The 19,249-nt window shown below is 44.4% G+C and overlaps 1 protein-coding gene across 1 annotated transcript in view; it reads right to left on the bottom strand.

Annotated features, from left to right (window-relative positions):
• The window catches only part of NOL6 (nucleolar protein 6), a 530,178-nt gene that overhangs the window by 448,560 nt on the left and 62,369 nt on the right, over positions 1-19,249 (bottom strand). The window contains exons 3-7 of the mRNA XM_085628873.1: positions 13,472-13,588; positions 9,712-9,891; positions 7,823-7,991; positions 6,016-6,150; positions 253-416 (exon numbers count right to left, since the gene is read on the bottom strand). Coding sequence (XP_085484999.1) covers positions 253-416; positions 6,016-6,150; positions 7,823-7,991; positions 9,712-9,891; positions 13,472-13,588 — 765 coding nt within the window. The remainder of the gene's footprint in view (positions 1-252; positions 417-6,015; positions 6,151-7,822; positions 7,992-9,711; positions 9,892-13,471; positions 13,589-19,249) is intronic.

The following is a 19,249-nucleotide window of genomic DNA, read 5'->3' as shown; positions in this document are numbered from 1 at the left end:
GTTAGCTCTATCTATATCCTTACATCTATTGGATTGTCTTGCTTTACCACACACATATTCATTAAAGTCTGAGCAAATTAAATAAAACAGTACTGAACTGCCCTGGTGGGAATGTATACAATCACCAGAAATCATTACTAACTCTACAAAAACTCACTTTTTCTGGAATCACACTATAATGACATGCAATAAAAGTCACTTCTATGGAAGAAGCGAGGGGCAGAAAACAATCATGTACCCATTACTCCTTACCTTGTCTAATTCTCGCTGGTGCAGCCACACTTTCAGAATGGAGATGCCATCTTTCATGCCAGGGAAGTCGGCACTGGCACTGGACAGGAAATGCAGATGAGATTCCAGGACTGTGTCGGTGAGCAGCGAGTTATTGTAGTGAGGTGTCGGAGGCTCAGTGGTTCCTAAGTGGTGAAATTATTTATAGTAAGGTACTGTGCTAGTAAAGCCTTACACAAAGATCGGGTGATACCAGCTACCCAAGGGGTTGGATGAAGTCAAGGTTAACAAACAAATGTTTCTAGCAGCATCATAAATACAAAGCAGTAGGCAGCACCGGACAGATTTAGAATCCCAACACAGCAAGCAGCCCTGATATTCATGATTATGACTAAGAATTACTAAAATACGTTTGCAACAGGGAGCCTTATAAATCCTAAACCATAAGCAGCAAAGAGCTTCACAATTCCAGGCCCATGAGCAGTTGGAAGGTTTAGAACTCCTAAAACACAAGCAGCAGGGAGCTTTAAAATTCCTAAACGACAAGCAGCAATGATTAGGAGGGAGATTTAGAATTCCAACACCATAAATAGAAGAGGGCTATAGCATTACTAAGCTCAACGCAGCACGGAGGGCTATGGCATTCCAAGCCAAGACGAGCAGAAGGACTAGAAGTGACTAAACCGTAGAAAATGTTAGAATCAGAAAAATATATAACAATGATAGTGGATTTTTAAAAGGGAAGCAGCAAATAAATGAAATAATGTATAGGTCTGGCATTGCAACGCTACTGTCGAATGTGAGCCATTGTTACCAATGCTTGTATTGTGGGGGGAGGGGGTATTTTGTGTTGAATTCACTAGGCTATTCTGCACGGTTAACAATACCTGCTCACCTTTTGGTAGAACCCCTTCAGTCCGCCTCAGTTTTCTGTTAGAGTAGAAAGGGCGGTTTAGGCAGGTCGTCTCCAATTGGCTACTGCCACACTCCCTGATTGGTTGGCGGTCTAGAGCTCATCTCAGCTGCTCTATTTCAGCCAGATGATAGCGCAGACACGCCTAAGGGAAGCCCGTCTGCACCCGACAGTCGCCAGGATCAATGGCCCTCAGATACAAAAAATAAGAACACGACAGGATTGGCTGTTCCGCAGCATCCTTGCGCACAATCGGCAACAATTTGCCAGGCTCTGACAGACAGACCTAAGTGGACCAGTAGGGTCATTCTCTGCTGTATGGGCTCTACTCCTTGGGTGTCCCCTGCAGACGACCAATCACTTATTTCCTCAACTAAAACCCAATCTACTTTGGTCACTGTCACGGGGACCACCCGAACTCCGTGCTCGACGGAGGAGAATGGTGGTCCCCTCCGGAACTGACCAATGACTTGTTTTGTGTCCCTCAGGACGACCCGTGGCCGACAGAGGCTTCAGACGGCTCTAGCACGGGACGCTGTACCTTTAATTGGGACGCCTTCCAGGATAGCCCCGCCCTCTACTCCACCGTGGACAGCCGGTCCCCAATAAGAACCCAGGAAGGCAAGACCATGGCGTGTGACGACACCGGAGGACGGAAGGAGCCAGAGCACGACGGTGAACAGGAGGAGGACGGAGAGAAAGAGCGAAGCGAAGGACCGAAGAAAAGCAGAGGACGCGAGGAGGAACGGAGGCCGGAGGCAGGAGACCGCGGCATTCACGCTCCGCCGAGCCACGCCCCAGGAGGAGGTGCGTGGCTATCCCAGGTACGGGATCGCTTCACGGGTTGGGTCGGGAGGCGGGAGAGGAGAGAGCACCACTGAAGGCTGCCGCTTACCGCCGTACCTAGAGCTGCACGTCCTCCCTTTCACTCACCCCCTTCACGACCGGTTATTGAAGTGCACCCTATCACCGTGTGTTACCCTCACTTCCCTCCCTTACCTATCGTGGTACTCAGAACTCGTTCCTAACAGCCACCTCTCCTTCTTTGTTTACTTTGGCGCGGCGAGAGCCCTCCATACCAGCAGCCAGGCGCTAGGAAGAAGAGGGACGCTAGCCCACGAGGACCACGACCACGACCCCGACCCGGACGTCCCACCACCGAGGGAGAACAGACTACAGCCGTTTGTTGTGAACCTTCAATAAAACACTTCACCATAACCTCCAGTGCTCGTGTCCTCTGTGTGACCCGCTTACAGTCACCTAACCTTAGGCAGGGTGTTTGGCAACCCCAATTCAGCCCTCTATCTCAGGGAAATACTGCAATATCCGGTCATTACCAAAGCATACAACACAAGTCTGGGACCTGTTGACATCCCTTTCCCCTGATTTCTGTTTTTTTACAGAAACTTGATGAAGTGCCTTCGCCCTTCCTTGCATACCTTTGGCTCAGTGGGACAACTACCTACTGGTGAGACTGGACTGGGAGTCCAGAACTGGTGGAGTCGTCACTATTGCCTTTTGTAATTCCGTCAAGGTCCGTATTATTGAATCTTTTATTGAGAATTGGGTGGAAATGTGGCTATTTAAACTAGAACCACCAATAGAGCCGCTTTGGAAGGGTGCTTTAATATATCGCCCCGCTGGCCCAAAAAAAGGCTTCAGCCACTTTTTGAATGAACACATCGCCCCATGTACATTTTCTTCCAAGTAATTTTTCTTCTGTTAGGAGATTAAAATGTCCATGGTGAAGACGTCCTTAAACTGGAGGTTGACTGTCTAATGGAAGATTTGGAAGCATTGCATCTGGGCCAGTGCATTAGAGGCCCAACGCATATTATGGGTCATACTTTAGACTGGTTTTTCACAAACTCTCAGGTTTGCGGCCTGTATTGACCCTCTTTTCCTTACTTAGACCATTATTTGATTACGTTTCAGATAACCTTGTCCGATGCAACCAAGCAGTCGGATATCGTGGATGACAAGACCTATAGAGCATGTTCTAAAATCCCCCTGGGAATTTTTCCACTGAAGTCTCATGGGGATAAAAGACTCAGAAGTTTGACATTGATGAAACCTTAGAAAACCATGATTGTACTTGGTCTACAGTTTTAGATAACATTGCTCTCGTAAAGGTTTGCAAACAGACCTCCTCAAGCCTGCATGCCCCCTGATTTACCAGTGACTCAAGTCGGTTGAAGTCGAATTGCACAAAACTAGAAAGACGTTGGCGTCGTTCAAAACCTTTGAACGACAAAGTCGCTTTCAAATCTGCTCAAGCGGAATATCATGCTCTTATCAGAAAGTCCTGGCAGTACCACCTCATAATATGTGTTTTTCAATATAAGATAGGTTTGCACTCCTGACCAACGTTAAATCAGGCTCCCCAGTGAATGTATGTCTCACTAGGATGGTGTTCACCTTATACACGGTGCTTGTGCCTATCATTCTATCTTTATTTCATCTTTCGTTGGAGTCCACAAAACTTCTGTGCGCCTGGAAGAAAACTTTTGTGGTACCTATAATTAAAAAACCTGACGCTGATCCCAAAAATCTGACCAACTATCGCCCGGTGTCACTTCTCCCTTTAGTTGGAAAAATTATTTAAAGGTATGTGAACAAACAGCTGGTGGCATTTTTGGAGGACCATGTGATTCTAGATTCCTCTCAATCGGGATTCAGAGCAGCCTTCAGCACGGAGACTGCTCTGGTGGCTTTCACAGATTCCATCAGTCTCTCCTTGGACGCCCGTGATTCTGCCATGCTTGTGCTGCTGGATCTATTTGCAGCTTTTGACACAGTTTCTCATGCAGTGCTGATGAACAGACTGCATGAGATCAGTGTTTAAGGCACCGTCCTGCAGTGGTTGGCTGACTTTTTAATTTATCGAACACAAATTATTACTACGGGTCCCTTTAAATCTCGGCCTTTCCCTCTGATCAAAGGGCTTCCTCAAAGCTAGTCTTATTTAATATCTACACTGCCCCTTTAGTCCAGATTGTGAAATCGTATGGCTTCGAAGTTATTTCCTATGCCGACGTTTCTCAGCTGATCATTCCTATGAAACTGGACAGTGAAAGCACCATTTTCAAGACTGTATGAGGAACACTGCAGGTTGTATGTCCAGGAACTGTCTTCAGCTAAACAACAAGAAGATGGAGATCTTGCTCCTTGGCAATGCACAGCAGCTTTGGTCTTCCGACTGGGGGCCCAGGGAACTGGGCGCTGCCCCCTGCCAGTCAGCAAAAAATCTGGGCTTATTAACTGATAATGAACTATCCATGAAAAGTCAAGTGGCAGTTACAAGAGGGTTGCATATTGCCGCCATGTGCTTTCTAAGGAAAGTCTTTCCCGGGCTTCCTGCTTCGGAAAGGAGAATGCAGGTCCAGTCACTAATAATGGACTATTGCAATGCATTGCTCATGGCTGCCATTGGTACCCACCCCCTGACCAAATTCCAAGTGGTACAAAATACGGAACCGCACCCATTCTGTAATAGCCCAGTTGGCTCCCCTTCAGCCCCTATTCTCAGGACCCTCCACTAGGTGCCGGTGAGAAAGCTTATCTTTTTCAAGATATGCTGCCTTGCCCACAATGCCCTACTAGGCAAATCTCCTTTGTACCGGAAGGATAAACTAGGTTATTACTGCCTCCCTCGCAAGCCGAGTTCAAGTGACAAAGCATGTGTGTCCATTCTCCTCATTCTGGCCTCAAGCGTGAGGATCAAGTTTTCTCTTATACTGCCCCGTGGCATGGAACCAGCTTCCTGGCCATCTCCCAAGCTGTATCGACTTAACTCAATTAAAAAAAACTACTAAATACCTGGCTGTTTTAATGGGCGGATGAGATGTGGAGGAGGCCAAGTGCCAAATTACACCTTCCGGTTTGATTTGCTGTGCTTTATCAAGTAAATTTAACATCATTCTTGAAAATAAACATAAAGGGCATCACCTCCACCCATAACAGAATCTCTCCCTTTGGTATTTGTTAAGATATTGGAAAAATAAAAAATAAAGTATTTCTCACTCCCTCATCTAATGCAACTGGCTATTTGGTGTATCTCTCTTCCTTCTATATGTCGGAAACTATTTTACATCTCAAAAGTCCCTCTAGGTAAATCAGTGCATTAAATAAAACATAAGTCTGCATTCAAACCCAAAGATCAATAATCAGGACACAGTGAGGATAGAAGAGGAAAAGACAGAACATAAGGACTCAGTGAGGATAGAAGAGGAAAAGACAGAACATAAGAACCAAGACAGAGAGCATTGTAATAATAATTCGGTGCATAAAAGTGACCAGATCTGGGCGAAATACTCTGGCTTTAGTATTGTCTGAAGAGATGGGATTTTAAGTGTTCTCTGAAGGCGCAGATTAGGGTGAGTTTCCACAATGGAGGAGTAATAGTTCCACATAGAGGCAGCCGCTCCGGTGAAAGATAGACTCCGACCACAAAAAAAAATTTAAGTTGTACTTATAAGAGTAATGACTGTTCTTAGGTCTCTTTCACCACTCAAGATGTGGATCAAGTTGGCTTTGTATGGATTTCTGAGGATGGCCTTGTGGATTAGGCAGTAAATTTTGAAAATGATCCTGCCATTTGTACGAAGACATGTAGGTCAGGAGTAATATGGTCAATCTTTTTTGCAGAAGGAGAAAGTCTGGTTGATGAGTAGAAAACTGCTTTTTGTTTTTTTTAGTTTCTTACAATTAAGTCATTATGAAAGCACCAAAATAATCCAATTTGTAGCATAAACTATATAAAATGGTCAATACTGTATTATCGGATATTTATATATGTACAATCAGATTAATGAAGAAAGCCTCTAGGTCAGACACAATACTATAGCAGAGCACAACACACTGACACCTACCTTCCTCAGCAGATGCCTTTTCCAGAAACCAAGCTGTTCTCACATTGTTTTTACTAGGGTGGAAACGACTGCTTTTAAAGAATCCAGGAGGGGGGCAGGCATAGAGACGCACTGTCAGCAATTTCTCATCTTTACCTAGTACATTCAGGAGAAAGGAGATGGTCACGATTTCCAGGCGAAGATCAAGTTTACAGAGGGACAATATGGCTCAAACTTCAGAACCTTCTATAAAGCAAGAATATTTCAGACATGCCCTACCTACCATGACATAAAGGAACAGTCACATGACTTTATTAGGGCCACACAGCGAATTCTGAACTGTGGAAAAAGGGCGACCAAGGAGTAAAGATTCTTTGATCCTCTAAAAATCCATCATAACTACATTATGAAATGTGCTCAATGAATCAATGTTGTATAAACAACTGTGTTGCACAGAAAGAAAAAACTACTAGGAAGTACCCATGGGTTGAAAGCAATGATACCTTTCATATATTTACACAGGAAGAATAATATTCTGCTACAGTCTGGAGGAACATTCCTTCTCTGGAAAATCGACTAGAAGAAGCAAAAATTGTTGACAGCTAAGCACCTCTTGAATATGTCTTGAAGTCTCACCATCACATTGGATACTTGCTAGATTAATAGGGTTAATCAAGAAATCGTCTGTTTTTGAAACATTGTGTGCTCTGAACCAGTATCTGGTGCAAACTTTGATGAAGTGGGACTGTGAGCAGTGAACACTTAACCCACAATCACTGGGCAATCATTTTGCACACAAATATTGCAAGGCCGAAACACATTATGCAATTAAGGCTCACATTTTTCAGTTTTGACAGATTTTTACAGAAAAATAGACAGTAAACCATATATTTTGCTGTCTATATTGGATTTTAACTGCAGATAAATACTGAAAATAGGTTCTCTTTTCGACAATACTACTGTCAATTATGAGTGCTAGGTCAATAGAAGTGCAGATTGACAGATAAGGAAGTTAAAAAAAAAAAAATTAATAGATTTCCTAATGAAGCTTAAGTAACAACGGCAGTACAGCTGTTTAAGCTGATGTACAATACAGATGGTTTAAATGATTGCATTATACTGTGAATGACTAAAATTCACTGGACATTCAATTCATTTGTTGCTAAATAAATGTTGGAAATATACCAATGGCAGCTTCAGTTTTTTACACTAAGCACAAAATAAATAAGGATTAATACATATATAAATCAGCAAAAAATAAATGTGGATAAATACAGAAGGAAATGTGAAAAAAACGGGGCCCTAAAAATGCGAATCATACTTATATATTCTAAAGTTCATCCAAAAGCAGCATTTATTTTATGCATGTTGCATTTCAAAGTGAATTATTTATATGGACAAGATTTCCAGATTAAAGACTATTTACTGATTCAAAAACCTATAAGTGAGCAATCAAAATATACATAGAAAAAGTCTAAGACGGTCAATAAAATCCAGTATAAAACAACCACTTATGTCTGCCACATAGTTAAATTACAATTAAAGAACAACATTAAACAACAGAGCCCTCAACTCCAGGCTATGCGGAAGAGATCAGACTTCTAAACAGGGCACCCTCTCGCTTTTCAACAAGTCAAAGAGCCCACACTAAAAAGCCATTGAAAATAAGGCCCAAATGAAGACCAAGAGAACATTTCCTGGGCATCTTGATCATCTTTTAGCAGAAGTTGAAATCCGCAGTAACACACAATCATTTGGTGCCACCCTTTTCAAGCTTCCAGGCTAGCCTTGGACCTGAGAAAAGCAAATCTGATCCTTTTACACTAACCTTGAGGACGTAGGAGGAGAATCGGCTTCAGGTGGCTGCCATTCATATAAGCGAAGGTCACGCTTCCAAAAACCTTTTTCTTCGACAGGTGGTAGGCAATATGGGCCAAGTACAGGGCTCTCTTCCTATGGTAGCGCTGGTTAAGGTTATCTTTGGTTTGGAAAATTTCCTATGTAGATGAGATAATAGGAAATTAGTTGAGCAAAGCAGCAATAGGAAAACACCTCAGCGATAACCCCAACAAATGCAATCAAAGTATGGCTAAGAATAATGCCATGGTTGTTTGTTAGTTATAGTTTCACTTCCTTGGGAGGGGAGTTTTCCCTATTCTCTCCCGTATTACTAATGCTGAAACCTGTTAAGTCATTTGTACAGAACATACGTTTCGTGGAGTGTATTGCCTTACTAATTACCCATTCTAACTAACTCTTAGGGATATGAGCCTTTAGGAACTAATGATATCTGGTTGTGTGTATATTGTCTTGGGATATGTTGTTTTGACAGGCATGTTTTCTAGCTGAGAAATGGAATTCACTTTTTAATTTCTGCCAGTGACAACGTGAGCTATTTACTAATGTCTTCTATGCTGTATTTTCGTACATATATTGCTTTTCATGCCATCTTGACCAGCAACAGCTCACTAAGTGACTTAGTGTAGTAATTGATTATTAGGCGCTCTCACCCACTAATGGATCGCAAAGCACTCTCACCAGGGAACTGCCATTTCCCGGAACAAACACAATATACCCACATCCTCTCCTAATGAGAGAGAAAGAACCATCTACATGCCTAGGAGTCATGTCCGTTCCACAGTGATAACGGACACTAAGGCAGCGGCCCAGAGGTATTGGCCCCAACAAAGTTTGCGGTGTGGTTTTACACAACTTAGCCGACTGGACAACAAATGCAGGATAGCATTTTCACTAACTTACGTGCTATCTGACACAAATATTCAGCTTACTCTCTTATGTCGATTTGCTAATATCTGTATTTTATCAAGAAAATTTGAATCCATACATACCTACATTAGGTCAGGGTATAGTATTAGCCGATTATCATAGGTAGCTATTGTGGGTGTACAGATCTTAGGGGCCTGGGGGCAGGGTGAATACAGGGTAGGCTCCCAATATTCACCTCGAGTCCACAGGCATATCTGTTGTTCTGCAAAAGCCGCTTCTTCCAGTGTGTACATCCCAGAGGAAGGGGTGTGCGATATCTGCTCCTTTTCCCTTTCTCCATCAAGATACAGCTAAACTCACTTCTCTGGTGGCTACGAGAATCTAACCGAGGGTGCTCTCAAATGTATGGTCTGAGAGCATTTATTACTGTCTTGCAGGACCAAGACACCAAAGTCTAACCTACTCCCCTTAATCTGCCCATATATGCAGGAAAATACCTTAAAGCAGAACAGAAGCACTATGGAGAAGTTCCCATAAGGTAACGCTCAGGATCACTACTAAAGCCAAAGACATAGTGTCCCAAAGGATGGAGTAGGGACAAGGAATGAGTGTGTACTTTGAAAAAGTTGTGATATGTGGATTTTTATTTTTTATTTTTACAGTGTGCTAATAGGAGCCTCTCTACAAAAGGTTGTGTAGGTCTTTTGAGATCTTAATCCAAATGAACTTTTGCACACCCACTAGAATTGAGTCTAACACAGAAGGGTGTCATACACTAACAGTTCCTTTTTGCCAACAAATATACAATACAAAAAAAAACTAGCCTTCTCTCCTGAAAACACTAGGAAAGAGGACTGAAACCTCATCCAGGGTACAGAGATAAATCAGTGGGAAGAAAGCATAGATATAATTGAAAGAAAATGACAGAGGTGAGTAGTTGTGACAAGATTTTAAAGAGCAAAGGAAAAATCAGTCTGGTCACTCACTCACCTGTGGCATGGTAACTGCAACATCAACGTTAATCTCCGGCAGGATGCAGGTATCGAGCAGGTAGCTTCCCACCACCTTCACCGAGACTGGAGGAAGGAATTTGAACTTCCCTTTAACTCTGAAGGGCATTTGCAGGTACGGCACCTTCACATCCTTAGGCAGCCAGGACTGATCAACTATCTGATTTACAAAAAAGCATATATGAAAATACAGCAATTGCCAATCCATCTAAAAATATAATCACTTCAGTACACAATTTAATCCTTCAAATTTAAGAAAACTTTTCAACTTAGCTTTTCAGCCATGGGCGAATGTTTTTTTAAATCAATACTTGGAAACAAATAAAGACAAGTACTATTAAGAAAAAGAAAGTTAAAAGCGAATAGTGTGGAACAGAAATCACAGAATATATGCAATCTTAATGGGTTGAATGGTGGAACTGCAACATGGCTGGATAGCGGGAATGTGCACTACGGTAAACAAGCTGCATAATAAACAGAGCCGTAAAGGATGATGAATATTTGGTGCTAATTTGTACAGAAGTGTCTCTCTGTGGATGTTTGGGCACAAGAAGAAAGTTTAGAAGCTATAGAAAACTTTTTCTCTAGAGCTCCAGTGGCGCCAACCAGAAAAAGTATCAGACTGAATTTGGATTTCAGCTTTAACCCGCTCAATGATCCCTGCACCTCTGAAGAAACGACTGAGCCCCATTCTGCTCAGTTACTCTGAAGAAGTTTTAATGCTTTTCTTTAAATATAAAATGACTGAGACCCCTTCTAAAGTGGGACTTTCTGAACTTTTTCACTTTTACACTTTCACAAGGACCAACCTGCTTGGCATATCGGACTCGGGCTTCATCACAGTTGGTCTGAAATCACTGCCTGGACCCTGCCTGCCACTTCCTTGGGCTATTATTGACAGTTTGAGCTTTTGGTGCTATTTTCACTTAAATCTTTACAAATTCATCTCTCGTGTTCCCCTTATTGGATTTTTTGTAGTTTTGGTTCCATGCCGATTTTCTTATTACATTTTTCTCTATTTTTATAAAGTGAGATTTTATGGTGTAGAGTTTGTGACTTTGTAACTGTTTTGGTAATTCTAAATGCTTTGAACATTTGCTTTAAGTTAAGCCTGACTGCTCTGTCTCATAGCTACCCGGGGCTGAGCCCAGATTTAAACTTTTGAAACCTTTGACAGTACCTTACACATGAGTGACTGTATTACTTGTGGTGGATTTCCATCCACCTTAATTTATAATTCACTGTCTAGCATTCGCCACATGTAGAGTTATGGGTGCCTTGTTTTGCAACAGTGAAAGTTCATAGTACAGTCTCGACTCCATCTGAAAGATATCGGAGAGTTAACTTAAGGCTATAGTCATGCGATGGAAGTCACGGAGACCCCTGGATGTGCAGACATGGCACACGGAAATGATGCGATGGGGCGCTGCGGAGAGTGCAGCACTGCGTAAAGAAGTACTCGGGGGACTGCGAAAAACACCAATAGCGTTGGAATGGGATGTAATGCTGGAAGCCATAAAATCAGTAGACGAAGTCTAAGACCCTAAGTAGAGTGTAACACTGTCAGTGCGGAAGGGTACCTAAGTTTCGTCAACAGTGCATGGACAGGGAGATGTATAATAAGCACACACAGATCTGACAAGAGTATATATAAGAAGATGCAAAAGGCGCAGAACACAGACACACACGTGAGACGGGGGAGTTGGGGATTGTTTATTGTATCAATGTGACAAAGGTATTATCAATAATGGGGATTGCTGTCCCAAACGGGATATGACTTGTTAAGCTTATTCTATAGAACAAATGAGTGCAACCATATTGCAGCGGAACTGTATTGTGTATATGTAAATGTGTTATAAGAAAGAAATAAGGTTGCTGTAAAAATGTAACATGTTGGTATATGATATAAAAGAGCTCGAAAACCAATAAAATATGTTTTTAAAAAATACTTAAGGCTACAGTCAGTCTACACTTGGTAAGATGCATACGTCCATCATTTTCACAAAACAGGTGAAAGATAAACAGGATCTCGATTAAAAAAACATGTTAAAACATTCTACCTAGTGTAATACATGCGGCTATAGCCTAGTCAGTGCCATACTGCTAAGGAGCAAAGATCAGAGGTCTTTACCCTGGAGACACATCTTCAGTATGCCTCTATTTCCTTGTGGTGCATGACTTTCACGGTTTTATTAAGGCTTAATTCTGGACGACTCAACCCCCAGGAGACTAAAGTACATCACCTGATCTGTTTTGCTTGACATAAGCTAGAGCATATTTATGTGTAGCTTCTAACAAGCATGCATGGATGTATGTAATAATCATGGCCGAAAAAGTCACTTTTAGCTGCAGCCATCAAACTCTCAGTGAGCAATGGTCCAGTGAAACCTGTAGAGGCTGTTGGATTCAATATGTTCATGAGCCCAGAGACATTGGCTCAGGCACCAAGATGAAGATTAATAAAGATATCAACATAAAAATTAACACAAAATGCTCACAACTGGAGCACACCCAAATAGAAAGATGCATAATCAACGAGACAAACAAACGAGAGATGAAATCAAGTACAATGTGGGCGGGAGGTTGAATACATAACGACACACGCTTCGCTTTTGCTTAATTCATGCTAATACAAACGTATCCATGCATATACTGACGAACACACATATGCTGACAGAGCTACAGAGAGCCATCCACATATATAACACACATCTAAAGAAACAAATAGACGACCACCACCATACATGCGGATACACGTGCACAAAGGTTATCTGACCGACAAATAACCAGGCATAAAGACCACCATACCAACAGGCAATCATACACAAAGACAACGATCTACAGGTGCATCTACAAAGACCAGTATACATGCAGTCACCCATGTACACTAAACAGCAGATATGCAGGTACCAAGGCACACCGATCAACACAAAGACTCAGACACACTGTTCCACACATTATCCGTGTATGCAGTCATGAAATAGGACTACAGCTTCATGTCCACCTTGCTTTTAGGCCCCAATAGAGGAAAGTAAATTTAAATTCACTGGGGCGGGAAATGGAGTGTCCACATGTATGCAACCCCTGACCTTTCATTCCAGAAACCATTTCCACTGAGTGATTGAATACTTAGTCTCCGTACCCAATCAATCCTTGTCTTTTGTCGAATTATCATTTGTAGAACACAACAGAGTGTCCTAGACATTTGTATCGCTATAATTCAGTACCTCATCTTGTTAACATACATACACATGCACAAGGGCTAGCAGATCACTAGATGCACACTGCACGGTGTATCCAGTCATGATCACCTCTTTACAAATCATAGTTAGGAGTGTTAGTGAGTCGTAGTGTTCGCTTCAACTGAACCAAGTGCATCGATTAAAAAATTTTTTTTTTTTTTTTTTTAAACACACACACAGGACCTTAAATAGTACTGTTGGTACACGCAGTATCATAACAATTCCACTTGCACTGCAGTCTGCAATAGCTATATTTATTAGATTTAATCTTCCACACAAAACATGCATTTTGGGTTTACCATATCTAAGGAGTTTAAACATAGTAGATGAAAAGAAAAGGTAAAATCTGCATACATTCTTTTGAATTCTTCACTTCACATTTAGAACTGTAAAATGGGGCATGGCGTTAAATGCTCTGTGAATGTTGAGCACTAGTGTTGCAGAAAAACCTATCCTAAGTAAAGCAGATAGTTAACCAGCTGTACTGAAATCGCTTACATCCGTTTCCTCAGTCTCAGGGACACTGGTCAGCAAAGAGTTGATTTCATGAAGGAAGGCATCAATGGTCTTTCTTTTCTTCTCCTTCAGTTTCACCTCATTCAGGAGCTCCTCAATCTAAAAGAGAAGTCAAAGTGAAAGCATCGGATGAACTCTAATGAACAAGAAATATTTACAGCATCACTGGCAAAAACAACACACTCCACCAAGTCAAGAAGAAAGAGCACGGCTGAAATTCTACCCTCCGGGAAGGTAATCTAGGAACGAAGGTCAAACTGGTCATTCTCTGCCATCACAGGAGATTGAAACCAGTGCCTACGCTTTCCCAATTCAGAAGCCATACCTGCAAGGGCGGTTCCCGAGGGGTAGGGCGATAGAATCTGGGGGATGAAGAACTGACAAAAACCGTTCTGTTTATCATTATCTTCTTCTCTTGGGCATTGGTTCCCGAAAACAGAGGAGGCGCCCTACCCAGTGATAGATAGATTTTTCTTTAAGGGGTTTTTAGATCACCTACAATGCTTCAATTTTCTGCCAGACCCCTCGTCTTGCAAACATGCTTTCTCACATATTACGTTTTTTTTCTCTTTTCGTTCACCACTTCAAGGGGAATCCGCCATTTTGGAATGGTAAAGAAAAAAAAATAGAAACAAAATGGCAGGCACATAAGGACATGTGGGTCTTGTGCTGCCACAGCGTTGTGATGCATACACATAATTGCACCTTTTTTAGGTCCAAAAGGCAAGACTTATTGGCTTTGCCAGGTCTTGCTACCATTAGTTGGAAGCACCTGAGATTTCGGTCAAAATAAATGTGGATAAAATGGCATTTTTGACCCATAGTTTGACATTTGCATGGCGGTCTGGATAAGAACACATGCTAGGACTCATGCTAAATCACGCCAATGCATCTGGGGCTCAAGTTTTGAAAAACGTCCAGGGTTGGAAAGTTTTCTTGGGTGCTGGTTGAACCCAGGCTCAAATGTTGTAGCCACCTGCTATTGAATAACAGAGTGAAAAAACTGTTTTTAGGAACAGTTTTGACATTCACAGGGCATTCTGGTAAGACAGCATGCTGGTATGAACTGAAACTGCACCACCATCGATTCCCCTGCTTCTCTCAGTTTCAGAAATGCCCAGGGTTTTTAGGGTTTACTCGGTGCTAGCTGTCTTGATGCCCTAGTACTGCAACAACCCCCAATGACAACTGAGAGGAACATTAGTGTTACAGGTAGAGCTTTGATTTTTTTTCCAGAGTTCTGGGTTAGACAACATGCTAGGATGCACACACGCCACACAACACTGGCTTCCTATGGGACTCTAGGATCCAGAGATGCCCAGGGTTATTAGGCGTGCCTGGGTAGCAGCTGACCTAGAGCTTGAATACTGTAACCCCCCCCCCCCTCCCCCGATGGCAGTACAGCAGAAAGACTGTATTGGATTTGTGGATGGAATGATGGCCCCACGCAAGGACAGGTCAGACAGGTATCCCATAGATTATATAAATAAACATTACGTAATCCCTGTTGTCGGATAGTGGTTCTTGCTCCATGGGTGGGCACACGTGCCTCCCAGGGGTGTACAAATAGAATGTGTATGCCTTGGCAGGACAGGTGCAGCCTGAAGCCCATGCGAGCCAGCAACAACTATATATACACATAATAAATCAAAACACATCTCTAAAGTAATCTATGTTTCTTTGGGTGATTTCTCTCGTCTTGGGGTGGGCAGACCTACCTAATCTGCTTCCAGCAGGACAGAAAGACTGCCTGGGCTCTTGGGTGTTCAAGCAGCCAATTAGAGCAGCTCCCTCCACTGGATTTGGTTTTTCCCCTAGTGTGTAGTGGGCTGTTCTGCAAGGGGTGGGGGGTATAAGGGGGGTTGAAAATGAGATTCTCCCTTTTCCAATGGTACCTCTCCTGTTCAGATCTGTACTCAGGGGGTTGAAATCTGCTACCGGGCACCTATCAAACTGAAAGCATCCGCAGCTGAAAGCGACAGCTTTTTTCAGTTTCACAGGTGATGAAATTAGTGCAGTAGTCAACGACAAAAAAAGCCTTCGGCTGCAGGAAAAGCTGCTTCGTATAATCGAACTGAGGGCCAGCTCTAGAGGGATTCTCAGGCCTGGGTGCTTTGAAGTGATCTCTCCATTATCAGTGCATGATTGGTTACGGTTCTTGATGGGGGAGAGGTAGATCACATTCAACAGCACCCATAGGATTAAATCACCAGGAAAAGGGAAAAGAGAAAGGCCATAAAATGTCAGAAGCCCACTCACTAAAGCCCACAAAATAAGAGACTGTTGTAGTGGGTCATCAACTAAACCTAATCCCTCTTCCTCCTGATTTGTGATAATGACAGAGCCTCTTTAGGCAAAATAACATAGTTGCATTGACTCTCCATATGACATTAAGTCTGCCTAAAAGCTTCATATGACAAAAATTTAAAAAAATAGCAGCTCTCGCCATTACTTCCTTTCCAAGCATTAAGAACATCCTCCACCCAGTTCCCAAGGGTCTTTCTAGTGTGACAATCCCAATTAGGAAGTCACTTGTTTGTTTTCCTTGTGGCGAAGCATTAGAACAGTTCACTCCTCAAACAGTCTTCTCAATGACCATCTTGCTTTCTGCAGATCAACCTGACTTTATACTTCCCTTAAGGCTAATGCTCAGTCTACTCAGCAGTTCCCCTCCTCCTTAAGATGTCCTTGAAGATGACAGCCACTGTATACGTTTTTTTAATCATCATCATTACCAGCAGAGTGTAGCTGTAGGCAAAAGTTAAAACTGATGGTGCAGAAGCATCCGGCCTTAGAAGTCTACGTACCAAACGATGCCCAATGTGGTCATCCACCTCCAGGCAGCAGCCACACAGTACTAGAAATTAAAGCAGCTGAGGTCCCTTCAAAGATGATCAGTACTTTCCTTAGCTGTTGCATTACCTTCCCAAAATCGAGATAACAGATTAATATTTCAGGGATATATCGGTCTCCCAGGAACCATAAAGGTTTGCCAGAACAAAGCCTATTGGGTCTAAACACCAACCGTGTGTTTTTTTTATAGGTTGTGTTGCTTGCACCCCTGATTAATTTTCTGCTCCGGCTTCCTTATCTCTCCTCAATACCAGACTTGAACATCTTCCTGAATTCTATTCTTAAATGGCTTTGAAGGTCCTGCTTCCCATTGTTCGCCATTGTTTAGACTTGTTTCTATACGCTACAAACAGTTTCTGGTTCTATTTGGTTTTAGGAAGGAAACAACTGTAATTTCCAGTGCTTCACGAAAGGAAGAACCACCACTTGATGCAGGCAGTTATCATTTTACAGTGTTACAATCAAGTTAAATATTTGATGTTTCTCACAGTACAACAGTCTCTACTCATTTAATGTGCTACTCCTGACATTTTAAGAGCCACAGATTAAGACTAAATGTACTTAGTCCTTTATTCGGAGTGGTTCAGAATTCACAATTCCGCTCCTAGCGGGAGTTGAGGAAAATTTGTGTATTACATGTTTTGCAGCAAAAATGCCACTTCTTTTCTTTTTCCTCCCAGATGTTTTGACAGCTAAAAGCAAAAGCAACTATTTAGTCATGAAGCTGCAGGTATTTTGTTCACTTCTATAATTTCAGACAGTGACATAGGCCCTCTCAGGTTGAAATATCTTTTAACAGTGATGTGCTAGCGCGCAACCAAGATGGCCGCGTAGGTGCGAGGCTCCCGAGGACCTCCGCGACCTCCTGAATTAATCCTGGCGATATCCTGTCCTTGTTGAGGGGACTGTGTTGGGGAACCGGAGCTGAGGCGCCACCCGTTTTTTGGGCTCGAATCGGACCCCGGACGCCGGTGGGAGCATCGATCGAAGGTTGTGGCCTTCTCCTCGCCGGCCCCCCGGATTGGAGTAGTGGGGCGATCCGGGGACAAAGTGAATAACAGCGGCGAACGGGGCTGGGCGACTGGCGTACCCCGCACTTTCACTTTCGCTTTTGCGCCCTCCTAGCTCTCAAGCGGGGTCGGACTGCGGAGCGGGGTGTGGTGGTGTGGCCTTGTCCAGGAGCCCGGCTGACCCGCCGGCGGTGGGTTGACCCGCGGTTCGGTGGTCGCCCCTGCCCCCCCCCTGGCACCCGTGACTTGGTATAGCGGCCCGTTTGGGGTGCTTGGCACGACGGTGGCAGAGCCAGCATGTCCACCAAACAAGATGGCGACCGGGCGAAGGTGAAGACGACCCGCCGTGGCACGGCGCACCAGGCCAACAGTATGGACCGCTACACGCTCCAGAAGGGTTCTCCGGAGACATCGCGTGCATCCCCGGTGGGCCCGACGGAGGCATCCGCTCATCCGGTGGATCTGACCCTCCGGGACGTCATGGGCGCCATCGCAGAGATGAAGGCCTCGGTGGACCAGCGTTTCGACACCTTAGCGCAAAAAATAGACTCGGTCCTGGTGGATGTGAGCCTTGTGAGGGCAGACTTGTCCAAAACAAACGACCGAGTCGACTCCCTGGCCCACACCACAACGAGCCTCACGACAGACGTGGTGGCCCTCCAGAAGGAGGTGCGCCGGCTTGGCCAGGCGAGCGCCCTGATGGACCGGCGACTGGAGGACTCCGAGGGTCGGGCCCGGAGGAATAATGTCCGTATTGTGGGGGTGCCGGAGGGACGAGAGGCAGAGGCGGCGGATCTTTTCGTGGAAGAGTTGATCCTGACCCACCTCCAGCCCCGGGGGCTGAGTAAGCTTTTTGCGGTGGAGCGTGCTCACCGGGTCCCCGGGGGCAGACCTAAGACTGGTGCCCCGCCACGGCCTCTCATTGCCCGGATTTTTAATTTCCGGGACAGAGATGCTATCCTCCAGACCTCCAGACAACAGGGACCGGTCAAGCTTGACAACATGGAGGTACATTTCTACCCAGACTTTACCCCGGCGGTCCAGAAGCAGCGGCAGAGCTTTCTTGGTGTTAAACGTCGCCTAAGGGACCTGAACCTCAAGTACTCAATGCTCTTTCCAGCTAAGCTGAGGGTAGAGGTGGATGGTCGCACGCACTTCTTTGACCGGCCCGAGGCGGCTGGGGACTGGCTGGACACTCTGCCTGGAGATCGGGGCCGGGGGGGCGGGGGGGGCGCGGCTGGCGAGGAGGGCCCGCCGGAGCAGAATTGAGGGGTGACTGCATAGGCCTTGCTCTGGACGTTGTTCCTTCACCATTTATTGATTGCGTATTTTCCCCTCCTATGGAGGTCGTGCGGGGTCTGTTGGGGGATTCCCTCCTCCTCTGGGGGACTAGTTAATATTTTAGCTATGGGGCGACAGGCACACTGCACTTTGGGGGGGCTGTCTGGGCTCATGCAGGGGTGCAGGGAGGGGGGAGTTTTGTTGGGACCGGGGGGTGGGGGGGGTGTGTTGTTTGTTAGCACCGCAGGGCAAACCCGCTACTATGTTGTTGTTTCTAGGATGCTCGATGGGGGACGACCGATTGTTTCGACGTATGATGGGGGGTAGGGATTTGGCTGTGTTGTCATGGAATGTTAACGGCCTGGGGGATAGGATTAAGCGTGGTGTGGTCCTGCAGTACTTAAAACGTATTTCACCAGATGTTGTCTTCCTGCAGGAGACGCACCTTATAGGTAACTCCTTTCATGCAATGAACCGGCGGGGATATCGTTTGGCGGCCCATTCTGGCTTCACCTCGGGCTCGCGGGGGGTGGGTATTATGATCAAGAACTCGCTCCCGTTGGAGATTGATGAGGTGCGCCATGATGAGAGGGGACGCTACACGGTTCTGGTGGGA

Source organism: Triturus cristatus, chromosome 2_1 (genome assembly GCF_964204655.1).
Source record: "Triturus cristatus chromosome 2_1, aTriCri1.1, whole genome shotgun sequence".
NCBI classification, from domain to species: Eukaryota; Metazoa; Chordata; class Amphibia; order Caudata; family Salamandridae; genus Triturus; species Triturus cristatus.
This window is presented reverse-complemented; position numbering and strand designations above follow the sequence as displayed.